Genomic DNA, 26000 nt, shown 5'->3' on the forward strand with positions numbered 1-26000 from the left:
GTTAACTAGGATTGCCAATATCGTTTTATGATTAAATATTCAAACAAAGGTGATGGTACTCAATTCGCCTTGATATGCAAAGATAAACAGACTCTTGTGCCGTTTAAATAAAAGTACGCCGTCAAGCAAATTTACATAAATTAAAGATACTACGCGGAACTCGCATCAGATTTAAAGAATATCTCAATATAAAAAATCGGCCTTTTTTCTACAACTCGAAATTTAGGTGCGCTTGTTGGCATATAGACTTTTGTGCCGTTTAAATAAAACTACGCCGTCAAACAAATTTACATACATCGAAGGTACTACGTGGATCTCGCATTGCAGCGCATCATTTTTATAGAATTTTTCAATTTAAAAAATTTGTATTTTTTTCTACAAATCAAAATTAAGGTACGTCTGTTGGCATATACTAAATAGCTAAAAACGTGTTTAAAATAATGTGCTACTCAACTTAGTGCAGTGAGAGATTAAATAAAATGTTATTGAACTTTTCTACAAATTTGAGTACTGTGACTGAAGTCTCTCGCAAAACTCATATTTTGCGAATTTTCGTACTTTAAAATACTGCTGTATTAACGACAGCCGAGCACATCTACGTACGTATATATATTTAAATAAGAACACACTTGTAGCAATATGTCGCTGCTAGACATATTTTTTTTTTTATTGTGAAGACTATTTGGGGCCCATTGACTTGTGCATATTTTTTTTTTGAAACAAATTCGCGAAATTTTTTATTCGCCTGCATGTTATAAAATCTAGATTTTATCCAAGTGTTTGAATTTATTTTAGCCTTTAAATACGAACTCAACATTAACACCTTATGCGCTTTTAACCTTGAACTTGAAATATGTGTTGCCTGAATGATTGAGTTTGGTGATGTAGGTAGAAAATATATTTTTATACAAATGTGTATGATGTTTCACATATTTTTTTTTTTCTCTCGATCTTTTGCTTTGCAATAATTACTACCTATTACGATGTCTCTCTCCAAAAGACATTTTAAAAATGTATCACTTTTCGGTGTTAGTAATAATATTTATCAAAATTATTTTGAATCCCTTGGATGCTCTATACGAACTGAAGCGCTTATAAGATAAATTTAATAGAGAAACCCCAATTTATATTAAGTTCATATCTGGATAAAGGAAGTTTTATAAATCAATTTGGAAAAGAAGTCAATCGATGTTTAAAAAAAAATCCAGGCTAAAAATCGATAGAAGCTGCTAAAACAGCCCCATGTTACTTCGACGTTCGAAGATTTATAATTTTAGCCCTTATTTTTTGCATTGCACGTTAATCATATTTGACAGTTACAGTAAACAAACCGACAAGCTTAAAGATTTCCATCCCTCAAAATTATATTTTTTTATTTAGTAAAAAAGTTATTCAAGACCAAATTAGTTTTGTGCCACCTTGTACTTGACATATGCCCAGCATAACCTACTTTGACAACTTCTTCGCATCGCTACTTAAACCCACCATATAACGCTTCGATGAAAGATGCCATCAATAGAACAGTGATTTGGTGAATATAAGTTTTAGTGGATTATATATGAATATATTTTGTGTTGAATTTTTCTTGCTCTATGAAATAAGCAAAATTTAAATGAGCGAAACGTTTTTTTACAAAAAAAAAAAAAAAAGCAAGTAATCAAACTCTTCATATACACATATATTATATATATATACACCCTTTTTGGGTGTTTGGTCTAACTCCTCCTCCTATTCGTGGTGTGCGTAATTTTGGTGTTTCACCGAGATTCGAACCTATGTTCTCTCTGTGAATATTCCGAATGGTAGTCACGCACCAACCCCATTCGGCTACGGCGCCCGCTCTTTTTTCTTTTCATTAGACGCTCTTAACCCTTTCGCGATATTGTTGCCATATGGCAACAGTTAACTTTAAAAGGCCGTCAACACTCTCTTGTAAAAAATATCAACTTTTTGTTACATATTTTCAAAAATTGAAGTTTAATGGTGAAACAGAAATAAAATAAATAATAACCGCCCATTATACATCGGTAATACAACATTTTTAAAGAAAGCCTTCTGGCATATAGCACTTCACTCTGAAATTTGTATTTTGCATTTTTAGATTTTTGAGGCATTTTGGGCAAATGTTTTCAACAATTTTTGAATAAAGTATATAGAAAAATGTTCAATCTGTCATTTGGCATATAAATATTTTTTCGCTCGCAGCTTTAAAAGCTGTGCTAATTTTTAAAACTAAGCTTGTTGCCATATGGCAACAAATTTCTCGTAAGGTGTTAACTTGCATTAGATTGCAGAAGAAGTTTATTTGCGATTGAAACGAATACAAAACATTTGTTGCCATATGGCAACATTAAAAAAAAAAGCACTTAACAAAAAAAAAAATTTATTTGTATTGTTATTGGTCCTAAAATAAATACTCAGACAAAAATTTGGATTTTTTGGATGACGCAATAAAAAGTTGTTGCGAAAGGGTTAAATAGTTTTTGAAGTCGTCTGGCTTACAAATTGCAATTTCTTGCAATAGACATATTTTTACTATTTGGCAACCCTTTACTTCGCCCGTTTACTTCCCTTCTTGCACGTATTTCTTTTATTAGCTAACACGATGATTAATAAGGGCACACTCAATATTTTTAGTCAACATATTTCGAGGGTTGAATGATGATTTGATCTCAAGAATGATAGATTTAAAAATCTTTTCACCATGATTCGATGTCGTACATTACTTATATTCTTTTTGAATGACGAACTTCATCCTTTAATAAGGACAGCACTTTATAAAGATGTGTCGTAGTGAAGAACGAACATAATCGATAAATGTTGATTGGTGTATTGATAATAAAATCTCTTTTTACGCCAAATGCAGCTACAAGATTAGCTTTGTGAAGGCCTCTTTTTTTCGCCAAGGCTTAGCAAGTGGCGAATAGTAGATAAAGCAAATGAAGATACGGCGGCAACGCGGGAAGAGAACTGCCTTAAATTACATGTGCTGGTAAGGCAGTGCGTTCTAATGAGCTATAGCCAAGCTCGCTAGCGGCGAATCTCACTCGATAACTTTGTTGTTGCTTTTGCATGCAAATTTTTCGTCAAGTTAATCGAGCATAGAGATAGTGAGCGGGGAAATGGCGAATAGAAGAGGCCTTGAATTACAATATTACGATTGCGTATTGCACTGCTTCCACATTTTCGTTTTGAAAATCACTATAAATTAAAAGAAAAAAATCGTTTCCTCATTGCGTTTGATACCGAAAAGTCGTAGTTTCGTCTTACAACCTATGCACTTATAGCTACTTTCGATTATTTTGTATAAAAAATACTATTGTGAGACAGTTTTCTTAGGCGCAATTTACATATTTTTTTTTTAAATTGTATTATCTTTTATAGAGCATCGCCGCCTACGTCGGTGAGACGCATATGTTTGCAAGAAATATATGTATGTACGTACATACATATATTTATTTAAAAGACGCGAATTCACTTGAGAATTCCTAAGCATTAAAAAAAATTGATAAACTTATTTTCTTTTCATTGTTATCCGCGATGTATTGTCAATGAGATTGCTGAGTTTTATAAAAATAGAACCTTCAGAGAGCGACCGACGCTATGTAATAGAAACAATTGGATGGTAACAATGACGACATCCATAATGGACTAGCTAGAAAAGCTATGAATCGCGTAGAAGTACATGAGCACTGAAGTTTGTTGCTCTTTCTCTTAGTTCATTTTGAAGTGAGATTTTCGTTGAGAATGCTTGATACCATAAAAAAATTTGCATATCACTTTTCTATTTCTTACTTATGTATTTTCGTATAATGCATTTGTAAATTAGATTTTATTTACTTTCAAAATCACACTTCATGCTTCGTACAAGTGATATTTGCTTGCCGATAAATGTATAAAAACATATGTATGTATGTATGTTATGTGATTAAGTTATTAACGAAATTTTTCAAATTCTCAATTTTGTAACTTTTCGTTAAAATTCATGCAGGACAGGACAGAGATATATTTACTTATATGCTGGCCAATATTGCTAATATCGAATAGTTTTATTAAATTCTGACCTAAAAAGGCTTTCTTTGCTTTATACATAAATATAGTATGTGCAAATATATTCATCCATATGTGTGTACAATTGTACGTTATTTACTTTATTAGACGTGGGTAGATGAAGAGATATCAGGTGAGATTTTTGAAGTGAAACTTCTTGGGCGTCGAAGGGCGAGCGAGAATGGAGAGTAAAATTTCAAGGCCATGCAAGGTTTTGGGCATTTTCGTTCCCCGAGAGAGAAAAAAGATATAACGAAGAGGAAAAGGAGAGAGAGAGATATCTTAGATATACTTTAGGCTATTTTTCCTGAATTTTTCCTTGTGGTTTCTAATTTCTGGTGAGAAATAACACTGCCTACTTTTTGGCGCTTGTTTGTTGGTGCAAACTTGTAGGAAATATATTTCTGGTGCTTACTTTTTGGAGTTATATTTCCTTGGTGCCTACTGTTTGGGGCGTTTTTTGATCCCAATTTTTTTGGCGTTTTTCTTTGGAGCCTACTTTTTTGCGCTTATTTCCGTTTTCTGGCTAGTGCGTATAATAAAGTGCTATCCATTCCGGCGTCGGATTTGTACGGATGATAAACGCTCGGAGTAGTGCGCGTTGTTGCCAAGGTTTGTGTCCGGCGTTTACCAACACCGGTCGACCCTTCTCCGTTTTTTGTAAATTTTATCTATTTGTATTCTCTGCATATGTTGTAAATTTATTTAGATATATATTCTTTCGGCTGGAATTTAGAACAATGTATATTGGGCAATTTTTGGCAAACTATAATGTTTTTATTAATGAAACTTGGTGGAGATGTTAGTGAGGTGTTAAGGAACACTCTTTATAACTGCAAATTATTCGGGAAATAATAATTTTGTAATTATTTGCCTTCAAAATGCCCTCGGGAACTTCACTATAATTTGCCACATTACACTATATATTTTTTTACACTTCACTAAAATTCACCAAATATACACTCACACGCGTGTTTTTACTGATTTTTATGCTTATATTCGAATTGCTTTTATTAAAATTAAATGCAAATTCATTTGTCCATGCAATCACTTTCCACTTTTAAACGCGAATAAGAAGAAGATTGGAATGACAACAGTATGGTGTTGCCGGATGCCTGCAAATGAAACAAAAATATGAACAAAAATTAAGTATTTAAGTTTAGTGTTAATGATGGGGATGGGGATTATTGTGCGTCCTTACTACATACACGCATATGATGTTTTAATTTTGGGTTCAATGGTTTTAACACGGAAAGGAGTTCTACGCAAAAATAAAAAAAAAATACGCAAAAATACTGTGTTAATTAATTTAATTTAATTTTAATTACTTTATTTTTTTTTTTGTGATACGCTTAATATCATTGTTTTTAAGTTTAAATGGGTTGTATGTTTTTATTTTCAAAAATATTTCTCATCTTAAAATTACAGCAAAAACCACTGCAGTTTTACAATGAACCTTGCACTGAACATCCCTGTATACCCCGATATACATTATACTAAAGTTTTCCCATTCTTTCTTTCTCTCTCATTCTCACTCGGGTCTCTCCCTCTTTATTTGTCTGCCGTGAACGTTTCACTTCTGTTATGCGTACTACGCTACACGCATTTTTTTTAATTTTATATACTCACGTTTCTTGTTGTTTTTTATATTTTCACAATAGGGTTTGGTGAGTTATTTTGTAAAACATCCCCAATAAGCGAACGACCCCGATATCTGCTAACCAGACCTTAGTGAAAATTAAATATGTAGAAATTTCGAGCCATCATTCGGTTAAGTGACGGCTGGTTAGAGAGGATATTAATTAGATATTTAAGAAAACGACCTATTTTTTTTTTTACAAAAATGGTTAATGAATTGTAAAATATTAATCTAAATTGAACTTACGGTAGTGAAACCGAGTTTATAGTTTTTGAACTGGCTCTAAGCTCCCTTAAAATTATTATGAAAAATTTGATTATTGACATCTCTTTTCACTTCCAATTCGGATAAAATTCGATTCTCGGTATTTGTAATTTTTTTGAGGTATTTTGTTTGCAAAATATGTTGGTATTTGAATCAAGGCGCATTCATTAAATGTGGAGGCACTAGACCAAGAACACTGTTCTGTACGTTTGGTTGTCAAAGTAAAGTATTGGTAAACTAGAAAACAAATAATGAAGTCGGCTTATTTCATTCTGAGCTGACAGCCACATGGACACAGTGGAAGAAAAAAAAACAACTCAACTGATTTACCAACACCACCTTTAATAGATTCGCCTTGTCCAATTCTGATAAAATTCTGGTTATTGACAGTTTCATTTCACTTCCAATTCTGTCAAATTTCAATTCTCGGTATTTGTAGTTTTTTTTAAGATACATACATACATATTTCGTTTTTAAAATATGTTGGTATTTGAATATTTTATTTGTGAAACTTAAGAATAATTTCGTATTTTTCAATATTGCATATGTACAAAAAAACTGCTGTAACGCATATTTGGTTGTGCATAATGAAAAATCACCTATAACTTTGCATATTGCGCGATATATTATTGCTCTCAAAGAATTGCCATGTACAAATAGATGTTTACATCTGTAACTAAGTTCGTATGTTTGCGCATACTCGTGCACAATTTTGGGTCAAGGGCAAAAATGCTAACATAAAGTGGAACAGCGTTGGCGTCGCAGTCATAGCTATGATGTTGTAGCTGCAGCGGCGCGTTTGACTAGTAGCACTAAGCTGCAATGACACTTTTCGTTCGGTCGGTTGCAGTCGCTGACGCAATTAGGTGCATCATAGCAGTTATACGGACACAAATTGATAGAGCAGAAGAAAAAAAATCGAGCACTTTGCGCAGCTCGCAAAACTCTCGCAGTTGCTATTATAAATACTCGAAATCCAATATATGTACATATGTTTGTATGTATAAAAATAAAGCGAGTTAATTGACCGCATAAATTTACATGTGTATGTATGTATGTAGATCATATGTACATGCAATCAAACGTCAATGTTTTAATTATGACATTTTGTTAATGGAGCAGATCATAGAGAAGAAAATTAAGATTCACTCATCTCGTTCTTATACTCGTATATACACACATATGTAAAAATAAAAACTATTTTAATATTATCTTTATTGGAAATCGCTAAAGTTGAGTATTTAGCTATGTACTCACATATGTGTGTATGTATGCATGTGTATATGTATGTACATATGTAAATGGGCGTGCAATCATACAGAAACCGTAGCGATTAAAAAAAAATGCGCCTAATTCGAGCCACGGGTGAGAACTTTGTGCTGAGCATTTTTACTATAGAACAATAAAAAGAGGGCAGCGCTTTTTGGTGAAGCAATCGCATGAAAACACGTGTATGCGGAGATTTGCTTTTTCACTACCATTAAAGTCTCTCATTTTACATCTTTTTCCTACTTTAGTGCCACTTACTCATCTCTCTCACAATTACGTCGACATTTAACTTCCGATCACTCCTACTTTGTTTTACTACAATTACACTTTGGTTGGCGAAACAGTTTTTTTTGTTCTTTTTTTTTGTTGTTGTGTGTTTTCTGACCTACATTTCTAAGTTTGGCTGGCACATAATTATGCTATACATCGACAGTTGTTATGTTTTTTATAAAAATAAAAGTAAATGATTTTAGCCCTTCCCGTCAAAACTTTGATCTAAAGACTTTAGCTATTTGCTTATCTTTTATCGAAGCTGTGTAATTTGATTAATTTCAAATTAGCTGTTTTTATTCCCCTAAAAATTAGTTACCTCCCTGGCAAGGTATATGGACAATGTAGCAGTAGTAGAGCAACTGATTCGACTTTGTTTTATATTGTTTTATATGTTCTCTAAAGTGTCGAAACTTTATTTACTATTACTTTGTTGTTGTTTAGAGAACGAAATCATGGCATTGAAATGATAGAAAATTCAAAAATTATTAAAAAACACGTTGTTATTGGTTTTGCTCTACAGTTGCTGCGCTGTGAATGTGCCTCGTCCCTTGATAGTACGAAAAAAATCGAATTCAGGGAAGAAAACGATAACACTTTGGAGTTGCAAACAATCGGGATTGATCCGCCATCCCTATTTTTGGCTTTAGTAGTAGGCCTCTTATATTCGGCATTTCCCTGCTATATTTATGCTCGATTAACTTGACGAAAAATTTGCATGCGAAAGCAACAACAAAGTTATCGAGTAAGATTCGCCGCAAGCGAGTATGGTCATGACTCATCAGAGTGGTATAACTCACTATCTTACAAACACATGTAATTTAAGGCAGCTTTATTCCAGTGTTGCCAATATATGTTCATTTATACCAGTTGCTGCATCTATTCCCCACTTGCTAATGCTTGGCGAAAAGAAGAAGCCTATTGTAAGTGAAAGGCGAATATTACGATACAAGGCGATTCAATGCAAGGTGGTATCAGTAGAGCAGTTGATTTTTACTTACCATTTGGAGGTATGAATGTCAAAGTGATTTGGTTTTTGTTGTTGTTGTGTTTGTTAGCATTCGCATTGACATTTACATGTGAGATTAATCTAGAAATCGGATGACTCTTATCCTTCAGCCGTTTTCTTACAATTTGTTGATTTTTTCCTTATCTCTTCACGACTTACAAAAAATATTAGCTAGGCATTACAGTTATTATTATTTAATTTTTTTCTTACAAACCTTGAAACGGCATTTACTTGCCAAATATTCTATTCCAATTCGCTTTGAATCTATTACTCACTGTAATAAATTACGATGCGTCAGCAAACGTTTGCCATACTTCCAAGAATATGATGCGTAGGGCCAGTCATGTAAACTATTTTTACTTGATTAGTGTTTCGTTCACCGAACATATAATTCGAACTACTTCTTATACTACAAAACTGCAAAACTACAAAACAAGTAATTCCCCTTCCTCTTATTTGTATTTGTATATTCTTGGAGCTTGACGTCGCGGCGAATTCGTAAGGCGCAATCTCTTATTGTATTAAAGATGACTGAATTTGCACAAACATGTATACTCTCCTCCTATTGTTTGTTTTGTATTGGAAAGGAGCCTCACGTTAGACTTGTCAAAATCGCGAAAAATAAAGTAGACGCCATTCAATTCGCCTTGTTACTCTATTATTCTTGACAACCGACTAGCAACAAAAAAAAACATGAATTCGCCGTGACATCAGATGGCAAAGTAGAACAAAGCGAGACAGAAGTCGTCAGAAAAAACGAGTTGTCAATTCCAGAAACTGCGATAGTTATTATAAAGCGCATATATTTAAGCAGAAGTGCACGGCATAGGGTATTCAGCCGTAATTTAAGCGTGTAAACGTAAAGTAAAGCGATTAAGTGAAGCCAATTTTGTTGCAATAAGTTTTTAGCTGTTATTTAATAATCTAGTGATCGAACTCAGACGAATAATTAAGAGGTTTTATTTTGATAAAAACGTAACAATATTACAAGGCATATCTATTAAAGGTAGTATCGGTGAATCAGCTGATTTGTTTTTTTTTTCTTTCGCCATGTCCATGTGACTGCAGCATAGAATGAAATAAGGCGAATTCATTTTTTCTTTTCTACTATTATAATACTAATACTACATGACAATCAAACGTACAAAACATTGTTGTTGCTCTAGCGCCACCACCTTTAATGAATTCGCCTTGCAATATTACAAAAAATTTAAGTCTGGATTGGTGATCACTGTCAGTCAAGGTGGATTTATTAAGGTGACAGCATTCACCCAGCTGAATTTTTCGCCGTAGGTATGGCTTACGTCAAAATGATATGCTTTGTTTGTATGTATTGGTATGTTTACACATTTGATTACTGATTTTGACGTGATGCTTGGACCAAACGCAACAACAAATACATGTAGGGTTTTACTTATATGTGTTTGCTGTCACCTGTAATAAATTCGCCTTGCTGTCAGTGTTGACAGTGATAAACGATCAATTCTATTTAAATTCTTTTTTTTTTTTTTGACATTAGAAACTGTTTGAATATTCTTGTTCCATTTTTCAACTTTGAAACTCACAACAGAGAATTTATATAAATACTGACGTGCTAAATATTGAAAGTGAAGGGTACACCGCGAGCGAAGCGTGATCCATCACTATCGATTTGTGTTTCGTTGATCGAGAAATCGCGCTATTCGTTGAACGTGTAGGGGTCGCCTACTGGCTTTTATTTTTGCTGGTGAAAGGATACATTTTCTGAATAATTTGTGTCTCATTGTTTTTATTTTGTATTTATCCTCTGGCTGCTTAATTTTCGCTGGTATTGTTCACTGTGTAATAATACAAAATGTATCAGCCAGTTTGTTGGTGTACGCATATTTGAAGTTTGCTTATTTTCATTTTTCAAAATATTTTTGAATAATTAGGCAGAATGAAAAAATGACAATAACTGCCCAGTTTTCGTACTGAGAACGAATCAGAGGTATTGCTATTTGAATAAAAAACCTTGTAAATATATGTATTTTTTTATTGAATTCACTTATCAATTTCAATTTCTAACCACAAACCGTTTCTTGTTTTCAGACTGCGATAAGGAACAACAAATATTTGAGAAATCAACAAAAGGAGAAAGAAAGGAAGACTTAATTTTTCTAGTATTTGGAATGAACTACAAACAGTTGAAAGATTTATTTCAGAGAAACAAAACAAAACCAAAAGCTTTTTAAATACGTAGCATACAAAACACAAAGCAAGAATTGAGCAAGTGGCAAATCAATAAAGAACACATTAAACACTACATAACGATTATTTGTCCTCGCATGGACTAAAGACATCATAAGCAAAGTTTGGAAAATTGTGACAGGCGTAACAAAAAAATAAAAAAACAAAAAACTATATATGCATACACAATTATTGATAAGACCATCAAGCTAATAATCCAGCCTTCAAGCATATCATCGTAAGCTGTACACACTACATAAAAGTTGTCTTGAATTACAGGAATCATAAAAGTGACCTGGTGGAGCAACGTCTTCGAGTGTTGGGTGAAAAGAGTGATATAAACGAATATTTTTTGATTTCCCTAAGCAAAAACCGAACACTCACGAGTTGGACAAAGCAAATGTATATCACTAACAGCAACAACATTGGTATGGCCACGTTGTTGCAGCAGAATAAGGCTACTTGCATGAAGACTCTTATAAATGGCGGCGGGAGTAGTAACGGCAACCCCGGGAGCAACGTCAACAACGCAGGCATAGTTGTTGGCAATCTAGTAAGTGGCGTTGGGGCAGGAACTTCTCAGGTTGGCGGAGCAACGGTCGCAACTATTGTTGGCGCCAGTGGCTCATCAAATGTGGGCGGACTAGGTAACAGCGGCGTGGGTGGAAATCTAGTGCTGTCCGCAGGGCAGGCCATTGTGCTCACAAATGGTACAACTGGTGCTAGTAGTATCATAAACTATCAACAATATCAACAATTGTTGCAACAACAGCAGCAGCAGCAACAACAGCAACAGCAACAATTAGCATCAACAGGTTCAAGTCACGCTACGGTTGCTACTACAAACGCAGCATCCGGTGCACGCATTTTGATGCCGCACGAAATGGTGACCCTTCCGATTAGTAGCATTGTAACCACGAGCGGTGGCGGCTTAGCATTGATAACCAGCGCTAACACGGCTGGCGGAGGTGTTACGCCGACACAAGGTCACTTCTTGGTGGCAGCAACAGCTAGTCCTGCGATACATCCTATCCAAACGACCACAATGGGCACTAGTAGTGGTAATATTAGTAGCTTCCAGCAGCAATTCCAACAGCAAATTGCTGCACATCAAACCACTACAACCAACAATGTGGTGTCATCAGCTCCAAATAGTCGTACAACAACTACAATTTACACGCAACAACCAGCCACTACAGGCATAGTCTCCACGGTGCCTACAACCCGTTACTTTTCGCAATTCAGCAATCAGCAACAACCTACGTCTAGCATTAGCACCGGAACTACAACATCAACAATTGTTGCCACAAAAGCTGCTGGCAATCGTACCACTCACGTACTCATCAATCGCTCCAATAACACTATCATTGCTGGTAATACTACACAACGTTTGCAGCATGCGAAAATTTTAAATAAACCACCGATGAATATTGCAGCGACTGCGGCTGCTGTCGTAACAAATTCCGTTGTCGCTAATAAGTCTCAATTTAATCATAATTCTCATTCTCCTGCCATACAAGCTGTGAAGCTGCAACAACAACCACTACGCCAAAATATTACAGCCTTGCAACAAATTAAGCAACTGGCACAAAACCAACAACAACAACAACAGAAGATACAACTAGTTAAACCTAACGTACACAGCAGCAATGCGGTGACAGTGACTGCAACGAAAACGACAACAGTTGCCAACACCTCTGCCGCTTTGCGTAACTTATCGAGTGGGAGCCAGGTGAACGGTGGCCTCAATTTAGTTCCTAACAGTAATAGTATCTCGGGCAACATTAATAATAAGAGTGGAACTGTGGCAGTTGCCTCACCAGCAACGCTGCAGCCGAAGACGTTGCCAACGGCAGCTGTAGTGCCCCAAAAACAGTTCCAGAACCAACAACACCATCAGCAGCAGCAGCAGCAACAACAACAACAACAACAACAACAAAGTCAAAGCCAAAATCCACAGCGTCAAAATCAGCAACAGGGACAATCACAAGAACAAAAACCTATAGTTGCCCATTCCCGCACGATACCCGCCACATCTCATGCAGCGACACATGTTGCACCCAACAAAACTGCCAATCTGGTTGTTGCGACAGCTGCCGATGGCTCAACTAGCGCAGAAGTCGCGAGTACTGAGCCTGAGGTGGAACCAGAGATCGATATTGTCATTAACAATGTGGTTTGCTCGTTCAGCGTACGTTGCCATTTGAATCTGCGTGATATTGCACTCAAGGGTCTCAATGTGGAGTATCGTCGAGAGAACGGTATGGTTACGATGAAGCTGCGCCGACCTTATACAACTGCGTCTATCTGGTCATCTGGACGTATCACGTGTACGGGAGCTACGTCTGAAGAACAGGTGAGTCAGCCTGACATTGCAATTATCTAAGGTGAATATAATTAAAAAAACTAAAATGTTTGTAACATTCATTAATTCCAAAGCAGTAGAGTGATCGATGTGTGATGAAAATATGACAAAAATTGGAAAATGTGCAGCGTGTCGTAAGGGTACGTAAAACCCATATTTGGAGAAGTGTAGCTGAAGAATGGCTGTTAATTTAAGTGACCATGTGCTCGGGACATGTACCGTTACAAAAAGTATTTGGCCAGAATGGGAAGTCAGGCACTCAAAGACGCTGCACAAACGATCATGCAGAAACATCTCGATGTTAGTTGTTTTGATTAGAGGCTATTAACTCCTAGGGCGACATGCTCAAAGCAAGAATGGGTGGGGGTACGATGACTGATTTGCCGCGGAAGCGGTTAGCCGCTTCGTACTACTAATGAAATTCGTCAGCTTTTTAATAACAATGCTGCTATATCATCAGGCATAGCAAAGAGATGAGAGGCAAGATACTTATATCTTAGCCCTGCGAATAAGAAGAGTTGAGGAGAAAGTGCTGAGATGATTCCACCTCATCCTCCATACAACTGACGAGGATTGTTAACCTCAGGAGCTCTCTCGATCTCCAAATCCTCTCGTTCGTTGCGCGGGATAACTACCTCACAGGTCCCTTGTCTAGCCAGCTCATCTGCCACGCAGTTTTTCCCGCAATGTGCTATGATATTTCCTAACCAGTTTCGAGTGCACCATCATCCGTTTGGTTGTCGGAGTAGGTATTAACCTCCGTGACAGTTACAGGGTTTGATTGAAAAGTAATGAGCCTTATTTTTGTAAGCAGTTTTATTAAACCTTTGGCTTATACAATTAATATTCTTCAAAATAGGACCCTTGAGCGTCAATACACCGCTGGTAGCGGTCCTTCCACTGCAGGAAACATTTTTTAAACTCATCCGCCGGAATCGCGTTCAATTCGACTGCCACAGTTTTTAAGATCGCCTCGATGGAGTCGAAACGCCTCCCCTTCAGCTTTCTTTTCAGGCGCGGCAACAAGACGAAGTCCGGAGGGGACAGGTCTGGGCTGTAGGGAGGGTGGGAACCCCCATCTTGGACAATGCAGAGGTGCAGAGGAAGGGGGTGTGCGCCGGCGCATTGTCGTGATGAAGGGTCCAATTGTTGACGAGGCCGGTTTTTCAGCCGAAGGAGCACTTCTTTGTAAAATGCCGCGTTTACAGTGCTTCCTGGAGGTACAAACTGTTTAGCTTTACGCAAAATTTGATCGAGTAACGTTGCTCCAACGATCGCTGCATTTTAGCCTCTACAGAATCCTAACACACTTTTAAAACAGCTTTCACGCGCGGAGCGATGTTGACTGTACCGCTGTTGCCGGCGAACTGGGACCGGTTTCTAGTGGAAGGGGAAGGTCCAACGATCATTTTCCCCCACCAGCCGATTAGGTTGATCGCTTGGCAGACGCTCCGCGCGAGAAGGCTCATTACTTTTCAATCAAACCCTGTATTACACAAGTGAGCAGCTAATCAGTTGCTTCTTTAGTTGTCGCTACCTCTGTTTGGAATACACTGCAGTGGTGCGGTAACCTTAACTTGAGTCTAATGGGGAGCTCCTCGCAGAATACTCCGCCAACCCTTCCATCCAATTTCGAGTCATCCGTGAACAGGTTCACTAGGTTCACTGCCTCCGAATACTGCACCCCGCCCACTCTTCCCCTTTGAAGGAATGTGAGTGGAGAATGTACCACTCGAACTCAGCAGTGGTACGTATTGATCAGTCGACAAAGGGATAAACCCAAAGTTCCTAAGGATACTTGAACGCCCGTAATTGAGGTCGAGCTTGTAGCCTGAGCCTCGCAGTCTGATCGTGGCATGTGTTGCCGCAGCTATGACTGCAATGTCTAGAGGTACCACATTTAGCATTGTATTAAGCGAGAGAGTCGGAGCGGGTTTACGCAAGCTTAATAGGAAAAAACCGATCAACAAATGTTTGAGTACTCGTTATTTATCGGCTTCATGCGGTTACTTCGAGAACGAGTGAAAAGTGTTTATTACTAGGCCTTCTTCTTCCTAAAATGCGCAAATTTCCGCATGAAATGAATTTTATTATAAATTAGTGCGAAGAAATAAGATCAATTTTCAAAATACCTTGAAGACGTAGAAGTGAGCTGTTGTTAGCATTGTCATTTTTGCAATAACATAAAACTAACCTAAAAACTTTTGATCAAGGCTGCTGAGGGACAGTAGTTGGCGGCATATAAATCAAGGAGTGTTCATTAAAGGTGGTGGCACTATACCAACAACAATGTTTTGTACATTTTATTTCCACGGCAAAGTATTGGCAAAGTTAAAAACAAAGAATCAATTCGCCTTGTTTCATTCTGCACTAACAGTCACCTGAATACGGCGAAGGAAAAAAATCTGATTAACGCAAGGCGAATCTATTAAAGGTAGTGTTGGTAAATCAGCTGATTTGTTTCTTTTCTTTCGCCGTGACCATCTGGCTGACAGCTCAGAATGAAACACGCGAATTCCGTATTTGTTTTCTAGTTTTCCAATACTTTGCTTTGACAATCAAACGTACATAATATTGTTGTTGGTCTAGTGCCACAACCTTTAATGATTGCGCCTTGGATTTACCGATACAACCTTTAATAGATTCGCCTTGATGTAAATGTTACAATTGTATCGTTTTAGCAACGTAGACCGACTGTCGTTGGAATGTAGAAAACCTATGTTAAGATGACACTTCAGTAGTATTAAAAACGAATATTTTTTTAGGCAAAAATTGCTGCACGCCGCTATGCTCGCTGTCTTGAGAAACTCGGCTTTCGATCGCGTTTCCACAATTTCCGAGTGGTGAATGTCCTGGGTACCTGCAGCATGCCGTGGGCCATTAAAATTTTAAACTTCTCCGAAAAGTACAAGAAAGAGGCCAGTTACGAACCCGAATTACATCCCGGTGTTACGTATAAATTACGCTATCCAAAGGCCACTTTGAAGATCTTCTCCACTGGCAGTATTACTGTGACGGGTGAGTTCATTTAAAATTTGTCTGTTTTGGTTTTATTATTTCATAAAAATCTTTATTTTTGTTTTGCAATACATTTAGCTGCAAGTGTTGCTAATGTACAGGCTGCCATTGAACACATTTTCCCACTGGTCTACGAGTTTCGTAAGAAACGTTCACCCGAAGAGTTGGAACAGTTGCGCATTAAGCAACAGCAGGCCGCTTTGGTCGATGCCACTGATGTGGAAGAGGTGCTAACTAACGACAATGTCGTTGAAACTACCCCAAGTGTGCCAACATTGCAGCGTAGGCGTATAAGTAACAGTGCAGTTAACAATTTTAAGCAAAAGCGCAGAAGGCTGGATGTGGAAATGGATGGCGAAGGCGGCGGATCGTTGGTTGCCGATGAAGAAGTTGATGATCCCGAAGCAAAGGAGAATGATAATATTGTGATGTATGATCCGGATGATTTGATTGAAGGACCCGATGATGAGGATGAGGTTCTTTAAATGAGAGTTGAGAGATGAGAGATATGATACGCATGCGCATTGATTGAGGATAGTTATGAAGCATTCATGTCGTTTGATTATGTAGTATTATGGTTTCAAACAAAATTTCTATATATCGTATATTAAAATAATATTTAAACTAAAACGAAAATGAGTTTACTACAAATTGCTGTAATGCAGACGAAATATGAAAAGCATTAAACAAGACAACAACAACAAGAAGAAAAACAAAGAAAGAAAGAAAGAAAAAAACTACATAGGATATAATATAGTAACTGTAACAAATGATTCGAATGACAAAGGAAAGCAAGTGAATTGACTATTCAGTTTCACGCCTTACAAATTGCATATTACAACACAACTTGAACACATCAGAAACCAAATCAAATCAAAACTAATCAAACAAATGGAGTTTATTGTTAAGCAAAGAAACCAACAAACAAACAAACAACAAGCAAACAAAAAAAAAACATGGACGACGATTATAATTTGTTGCTCTTACTATTTTTGTGTGTGAATACACATTCTTAGATGCGTATATTTTAAGAACTCATGTACAATCGGCGCATCATCGCCACCATACATATAATACATATGTAAGTATGTACGTTCCAACGTGATGGCGATGAGGTTTCGAGTTCAGCGCAAAAAATACAAGCAATGAAAACATTGAACGCAAATGTTGAGGAGTCTGCGAACTGCGATCTACTATGGGAATTGTGAGCCAAATAACTACAACTATTTTTAAGGTAAGCCCTGGCAATGAGATAAAACTTATGTCTGCAGACTACATACAACTCATGAGCATATTTGCATACATAAGTACATACATACATAGGTACATATAAACATTTACACTTACGTATGTATGTGAGTGCATGAACAGCGAAATGACACATTTATAATATATCACAGTAGTTTTATTCACATTTGTGCAACGCAAAAATATTTAGGCCTTCATATATAAAATGCTAGCTTAAAAAAAATTTATATGACACACAAGAGTTTTAGAAAATCAAAAGTGGGATATTTTTCTATTCGCTGCCAAAAGGTTGCTAAATGAAAGAACCGCCATTGGATTTTGGGATAGTCAAAGAAAAGGGTTTTTCAAAACACGCGCCTACATGTCGTTTTAAGGGGTTAGGGGTAGTCAGAGGGCCAAAAAATGATGATTTTCAATAATTTTTTTTTATAGCCAATTGCTTTATTTAACAAAATTAAAAACAGCATTAATACATCATGTTTCGACTTGACTTTAGCAAAATTTCAAAAAAAAAAAAAAAATTAATAATTTAAAAGTAATCGCTGTTTGTGTGGAGTCCGTTTCTCCAGAAATCCCTTGCGGTGATCATCACAAATCAAACGGAGAAGAGAAATTAGTTTTATTAATAGATAATCTTTTGCCTGATCAAAGTTTTTTTTTCAAAATTAACAACAAACACCGACAATTAATAGTTTAAAAAAATCGAAATTAAAAAAAAACCTTCGATCAGGCACGAGTTCTTTACGTTTTTAGAAAGCAGTATACATTTTATTGAAATCTACCAAGCGGTTTTTAAGTTCCAGTGATCACTAGTTCAAAAACATAGTTTTGAGAAAAACGCATTTAAAGTTTGCCCTTTCTTAATTGAGCCGCTCAATGCACACATCGATTAACTCCACTTTATGAAAAATCTTAAATGTAAGTGTCAAAGCCCTTGGTATAGTCATAACTTTTTATATTTATAATAACTTTCCTGAATAATAAATATTAGCACCGTTAAATGGCACATTTTTTTGGCAACTGAATAATAAGTAATTTATTTCAGAAGCTATTTCGATTAACTCCATAATCTAATATAAATCGTTTCAGTAACGCCGTATCTGTAACGTCTTATTTGTTTTTAAACAGCCGAATATGCCCTCTCCCTCTCAATAATATACATAATAAAATCCCATCGGTAAACAGATAAAAAGAAGCACAAAGCAAGCGGTAGTTATTATAGCAATGATCTCTCACGCTGAATGCTACTGTGTACTTCTTAGTCTTTTCAACATTACTCCCAGATTTTTTTTTGAAGAAATAAATATTATATCATTATAATCAAGGTGAGTGAGGAAAGCAGGGATGATTCTTCAATACGATTTATCAACAGAAATTCTGGGTTAATAAGACGTTTATCGTTTTCCGCGGATTCATCGGATTGCAATAGTACAAATCCAACAAACACATTGATTGGGAGAAAAAGAAGTCGTAATCCTGTTAAATGGATACGAAATTTACAAAAGCATAACATTTTTTCACCATATAATCAAAACATGCAAAAAGAAAGCGCCGTTTCATCTAATCCAAATGACTCACCAAGATTTTTTGTCAACAAAACCTATAGAACAGTCCATCATTAACAGAAAAGTAACCGTCACAGGGCTTCCAGTAAATTGGATTAAAATACGCTGGATAAAGTTAGAAAGGTAAAAACCCTATCTCATACAATTCAAATGTGACTATAATGAAGATACAGAATTTCAAGCCATTAATATAAGAAAATCTTTAGTGGGTAGACCGCAAAGTTTGAAAAATATAGATCAGCCTTTATTATAACCTAAAGGTAGAACTGTGACAAAGGAACAATGGAGAGACATGATGGACCTGCTAAAATTCATTCCTCCTGTTAAACACGATTACTATAAAAACTTGTCAATAAATCGAAATGACGAATCCTCGCATACAGCTGATGAAGAAAACCTTATTTATAATATTGCTGAATCATCCCAAAGAATAATATAAAGCTGCTATAAATTAATTACGAAAATTATTTTATATCCGAACTTCCAACATTCATTTTTATGGAAAAGCTGTGATAAAAATATATAATAACTAACTTTTTCTGTAATAAAAACTTGAAAATTAAAAGACTAAATTTAACTTTATTACTTTTTTCAGTTGCGAAATTGATTAACTCCATCAGTCACATAAAAACTGTAACATTACTGACAATTGTTTGTTGGCTATTCTTTCTTATTAATTTTATATACCTTTAGATGAAAGCTATATCTGCAATTATGCATTCCACATTATATATTTGAATTCATAGTATCAGAGGAATTTTTAAAAACAATATACTCTACATTACATCATCGCGTTTCTCAACTTTTTGTTTTATGGAGTTAATCGATGTGTGCACTGAGCGGCTCAATTGTTGAATAACTCGAAAAGTATTTGTCGGATTCACTTCAAATTTTCACACAATATTTTTAAGATATTATGCTTTAAGCAATGAAAAAAAACTCCAATATTTCGAAAATTCTGACCACCCCTAATCCGTTAAGTGTAAAATAATTACAAATATTATAATTTTCATTGAGGAAATTGCTTGCAAAAAATATAAGAAATTTTATAATTGAAAGGGAAAAATTTTACCGATGAGTGATGCACCATACTGTACACACCTTTTTGCTTACACATTTTACACTTTTAAAATTATATTTAATATTCAATAATTCAATGGAATTTCATTATAATATATTCATTTTTTTCCCCTTTCTCCTTTTAGATATTTTTTAGCTTCCAGTGTGCTTTGCTTAGTTACCAACGTTATTTGCTACAACAAAGATCTACAACAACATCAGATTACCGAAAATTGCGAAAGTACATTCAAATTAAAAATGTTTCACTTAAAGAATTAAGCAAATAACACTAAACAGCAACAACAACTACCATGTAACAATAATTTAAACAGAATAAAGAATACAATTTTTTGTATGATTACTGATTAATTCTGATTATTCGTATGTAAATGTATTTTTGCGCGTAAATTTAGTTTTAATAATTCACTGATTAGTTTATTTGTTCAGAAACGGCTTTGCTGCTCGTTGGTTATTTATTCTAAGAATTATTAGCTATATACAAACATACATACACACATATACATATATATGATGACTAATATACATACATACCAATATGTATACGCGTATGCATATATGTATATGCATATATAAATTGCGTTCATAAGAGAAAGAAAAACCACCGCAACAAACACATATACATAATTGATTTATTCACTATGAAGAATCGTAGAATGTTACATAATTTATTAATCGATCGATCATAGCACTTTATTTACCTAACGTTTAGCATGAATTCGTTTTAAGTTCTTATTTTAAATGTACGATACAAGAAATACACATACACATACATACCTATATACATATACTTATGTATTATTGTATTGCAAGGAAAGCTATTGTAAAAAATTTTCAATTGATTTATTCAAATGAATGAATATTGTAATAACAAACATTTTTTTTTTTTATTAAATCAATTCGAGTTATACTTAATTATATTAATTAATTCAATTATTTTAAAGCATCAATTATAATGAGAAAGTGCTTTGATGTACAATACACACACACACATACACACGCATACATTTATATATATATATATAAATATATATTTATATGTATAAACACACACACATGCGTATATTTAGTTTAGTAATATAATTTAATGATGTATGTAGCAGTAATCATTATTATTACTTTCATAGAATGGCAATCAAAGAAGACAGACAGTCAAATCTGTTATGCTAACAGCCAAGAGCCAATAGCCAAATGGGCATAACTAACAACTAACACTATTTTAATAAGACATGTAACATAATTTATATAAATTATATAAACAATCAAACAAACAAAAGCAAAAGCAAAAGCAAACAAACAAACAAAAAGCAAAGAAATCGCAATTATGTGGTTTGCAGAGGAATGAAAGCAAATAACGGTTATTGTAAACAGAGTTAAAAGTACTAATTTATATAAAATACGAGTACATATGTATATCTTCACTTATCTGGTCACACTCAAACCAATTACCTACAAACTAAAAGCAAATACGAAAAAAAAGAAACAAAAAAAAAACAAAAAATGATAGACTACAATATTTAGCATACACACAAAAACATACATTGTATTTGTTATATTTATACTAAGTACATATAATCACTAAAACAATTTAATATTTAAAATCACAAAAACAAAATAAGTAAATAATGAACCTTCTGCAGTATACAGCTAGGGAGGGGTAGGGAAGGCAAGGTGTTACGCTAGCAATCAAGGCATTATGAGGGAATTGCGCAGTTTTTTAGAGAATAGTGCTAAATTCGAAAACAGTTTGGCGCCATTTTGCAAAAAGTAGAAGACACAAAAAAAAAAAATGAACAGTAGCTCCGCGCGCTTTTGTCTCAATTTGCTAAACGGCAAGCTTCGTTGTGTGTGTTTCTTTACGTGTATTTGGCAATTACAAAAAGGAAATTCACCCCTTAATCGCTACCGTTTGATGAGCTACCACCACCCATAAGGGGCAAGGCTTGCCCATGAAGAATTAGCGAGTTAGTCGTCGGCTTTAGCAAAATGGCCAATGCTTAGGTTTTTGTATTAACAAAAAAACAAAAAAAAAGTAAATAAAAATAAAAAAGATTACACTAATTCTCAAAGCGACTAAACAAATTGCATGCGCCACCACTACGCAGCGAAAGCCCAAAATTTGTGTGTGCAAGTTAATTAAAATATTAATTTAAAGTGTTTAATGCTGGCGTTTCCTTTCATTGCATTGCTGTAAAACACAAAGACACACGGCTGAAGTCTTGAAGAGAAAAACAAAAACAAAAGTAATTTTTATATGCCAGTAAATTCAACGTGCTGCCAACTGACAGTTTCCTGTTGCGTAATTCCCAAACACTCACTATACAAACACACACACACACATACATACCACATGCAATGCATATATATGTATATACAAATGTATGAATTGTGTGTGTGTAAATTTTGAATAAATGTATTCGATTCCTTTTGCGTTGAAATTTGTGTGTAACAATCAATACTCGCAAAGCGGAGTAGCGGCGCAATACGTGTTGTTGTTGTAGCAGCATACTCGTACATATTCCCCATACATGTGCGGCGGGGAATGCTGCTACCACAGCGTGCGGAGAAGAAGTGTTGGCATAGGGCAGTGCAGCGCTGCACTGCTTGCTAATGCTTTTTACCTAATCAAATATATACGCAAATATGTATGTATTTACGCACTATGAGTTAATCAAACTTTAAGAATTATACATTTTTGTTCCTTTTTATTTAATACATATATGCAAGTTAAAAGTTTTCAACTTACTACACACACATACACAAATAAAGAATAATTAATAAACAAATTAGTTAATTGCAAATCGTATTAGTTGAAATTAAAAGCAATCATTCACTAATTTTATTCATAGCATATATGTATATGTATATGTGCATACATACGTTGTGTATGTATGTGCATTGGATTGAATGCATAACTACCGCAGAAATATCACATTTCATTTAGAATGCATTGAATTCATGGAAGTTATTCTGTTAATTATTATAATTTTTGTTCAAATTAGTTTCGCAATAATTGGCCGTGTGCGCATTTTTAGTATTTGATAATTAAAAGAAAAAAACAATAATAATTAAATGCATACAAATCTATATATACTAATCTATATATAGAGAAAATACACACACACACAAAACAAGCGTATTCAAATCCACATGTACACACACACACACACACATTCACACACACACTAACAACATATACATATGAGAACGACACATACTACATACATATATATATAAATACATAAATACAAACATATACTAAACATACATATGAAAATTAGAAAAAAAATTAGTTATAAAAAAAAATTTATCGATACTTGAAAACCAAATTCTTTAGAGAGGATGTAAAAAGGAAAGATTTACTCGAATTGTTAAGAAATTATACGTCTAATTTGTGTATGCAATTATTTGAGTGACATAAATTTAATGAAAAACTGTTAAAACAACAAAAAAAAAAAAGAATAAATAATTAAAGTGGCCTGCAAGAATGAAAAGCGAAAGGTGTAAAATTCAAGTTAAAAAAAAAGAAAAATCAAAAGCATAAACAAATCATATTTGCGTATTGCAAAAAAGAACAAAAAAGCAGGAGAAAAAAACAGGCGAGTTGCTGCTTAAAACCAATTTTATAATTTAGGAAAAAAAAACTAAGAGAGAAAAATCCAAGTTTTAGAAGTATGATGTACAAGTAAAACTAATAAAAACAAAAAAAAAAAAAATCATTTCAAATTAAAGCGCTAAATCAACATTACAACTGTGGACTTTTGCAAAAAAAAAAAACAAAAAAAAAAAAACACGCACCCACAATTTAACTTGGACTTGGCATTTTCTAGCTGTCAAGCAACAAATTACAAGGCTTTTATGTCATGTTTAAACAGTTCGTCCTTTACAGTTGTAGCTTTGGTAACTATTTGAACAAAAATTTGGTAACTATTTTAGCAAAAATTGTAAAAATATTTACACATCCACGAATTTTCGTTGTAAGAGCAAAAACTGAACAAAGCACTGACGCTGAAACCCAAAAATTTGCTTTGTCAGAAGTCCACAGCTGCTGGCCTAGTCGTTCTAGTAAACTAAATTTTCGAAAATTGCGCTACTGAAATGAAATACTCGTATGAAATTCGAGATGAAAATACGAATCATAATTTTTTTTGTTTCTCTATAAACCACAGTTAAGATGTACATAGGTGACAAAGGCCAAGTGCGCAAATGAAACATTTTCATTTGCTAACGTTTAGAAATAAAAGCAACTTTTGCTTTGCATTTAACGATTTCCGAACAAAATCATACTGAATATTTTTATATGCATATTTTCTAGTTAAAAATCTAAACTCAATTGTTGGTTGGAAGTCAGGGCAAATGCGGCTTATGTGAGCATAATTAGTGTGCAACTTAAAAGCGGAGAGGGCAAGCATTTTATTTTGTTCATGCGAGACACAGGAAATGTAGCGTAACGGAGAAGAAAGATTTGAAAAAATTAAAACTAGAAATAAATTGACAATATCAGGCATAATAAGTGGCGGCCCAACGGTGCAGCAGTAAGATAATGCGGGAAAATTATTATTATTATTATTTATAGAGGTTATATACAATATAACCCTAACTTAATTAGCACACTGGCTAGTAGGGTCTACAGTGCGTATGCGGAAAAATTAAAGAAATTAAAAATTATTATTGAGCTAGAAATATGTTAATATATTCACTGTATAAAGCAATTATACTGAAAATTCGATTGGCACAGGTTCCAGAGAAATATTTATTTTGTAGTTTAATAATCAAGCGTTTCACTGCTGCAATGGTTGCAAAGCTGTGCCATTTTACATGTATATTCTTGCACCGCGCATTTGCCATTCGGAGGATATTGAGAATTATTTTTTTTTCTTATTCAAAATAGTTTTATTGCCTATTGCTTATGCGCACCTCCGCTTGATATTGAAAATTATCTGAATTTTTCTTACTGAAAATAATTTTATTGCCCTATTACTTATTCACCCCTCCGCTGGCTACTGAGAATCAATTGAATTGTTCATATAGGTCATAGTTTTGTTGTCTCTTGCTTATGCGCTGCGCTCCTCCGCTTGCTACTCACACTCCGTAATTGCGGAGAGACACAGAGACACACAGGTACACGCACACACGCCTGCTTTCCTGACTCCAACTTGCTTGGTTTCAACACTTGGAAGAAAAAAAAAATTCAATATTTTCGGATGATTTGTAGATATTATACTTTAATATTTCTCGCTAATAAAACAAAAACTCTGTTATCACTGATCGCTTTTCGTCAAGAGAGAAAACAAAAATAAGAGGAAAGAAGAAAAAAAACATACATTACTGTATGCATAATCAGATAAACGATTATTAAGGAATGAAATAACTGCCTTAAAATGTAAACACATATAAACCATTATAGAGTAACACATATGAACAAAAAATTGAAAAATATCGGAAAAACAAAAGAGGTAGTCGAAAAGTTTAATATTTCGAAGTTTTTATTTTCGTTTTTTTTTTTTTTAATTTTAATGTAAAATGAAACACAAATTTATTTCGGCAAAATAATTGATATTGCAAGAAAATGCTTTTTTTTAGTTGTTTAAAAATGTAATTATTTTGATTTTTCTGAAAAATCTAGCTTTATTTATTTTATTTGTAAAATTAAATGTTTTCTGACAGAAACAAAACTATTGTAATTGTAATAAATAAATAGAAATAATTGAAAAGAAGGGAATACATTAGATATTTGTAATCAAATAATTTTGCTTTTCTTTTTTGCCGTAAAGACTGCGTTATACCAACCAATAATGAATGAAACAAACAATTATTTTTAATAAAAATAAAAATAAGCAAGTAAAATAAAAACAAACAGACAAACAAAAAATGCGAAACACAATACTAAAATATTTACTAGCTTAAGAAAATGTGTATATTGAATAAATAAGGAATTCAAGAATTCAAGAATTCACATGTAATGAAATAAAAGTATAAAAGTAAGAAATGAGAACAAATGCAAAAGTGAAAGTGAGG

General features: G+C 34.4%; 1 protein-coding gene across 7 annotated transcripts in view; it reads left to right on the forward strand.

Annotated features, from left to right (window-relative positions):
- LOC129238682 (probable serine/threonine-protein kinase mps1) overlaps positions 1 to 20339 on the forward strand; it is a 41276-nt gene extending 20937 nt beyond the window's left edge. For 5 of the 7 annotated variants that reach the window (XM_054873786.1, XM_054873788.1, XM_054873790.1 and 2 more), the window contains 4 exons: positions 10572 to 13065; positions 15840 to 16092; positions 16171 to 17326; positions 20111 to 20339. In XM_054873786.1, coding sequence (XP_054729761.1) covers positions 11110 to 13065; positions 15840 to 16092; positions 16171 to 16577 — 2616 coding nt within the window. In that variant the 5' untranslated portion in view covers positions 10572 to 11109 and the 3' untranslated portion in view covers positions 16578 to 17326; positions 20111 to 20339. Of the gene's footprint in view, positions 1 to 10122; positions 10358 to 10414; positions 10471 to 10571; positions 13066 to 15839; positions 16093 to 16170; positions 17327 to 20110 lie in introns of those variants that run through there. The other 2 variants (XM_054873791.1, XM_054873792.1) reach the window with 2 other exon arrangements.
- The last annotated feature ends 5661 nt before the right edge of the window (positions 20340 to 26000 follow it).

This window comes from Anastrepha obliqua, chromosome 2 (assembly GCF_027943255.1).
Source record: "Anastrepha obliqua isolate idAnaObli1 chromosome 2, idAnaObli1_1.0, whole genome shotgun sequence".
Lineage (NCBI taxonomy): Eukaryota > Metazoa > Arthropoda > Insecta > Diptera > Tephritidae > Anastrepha > Anastrepha obliqua.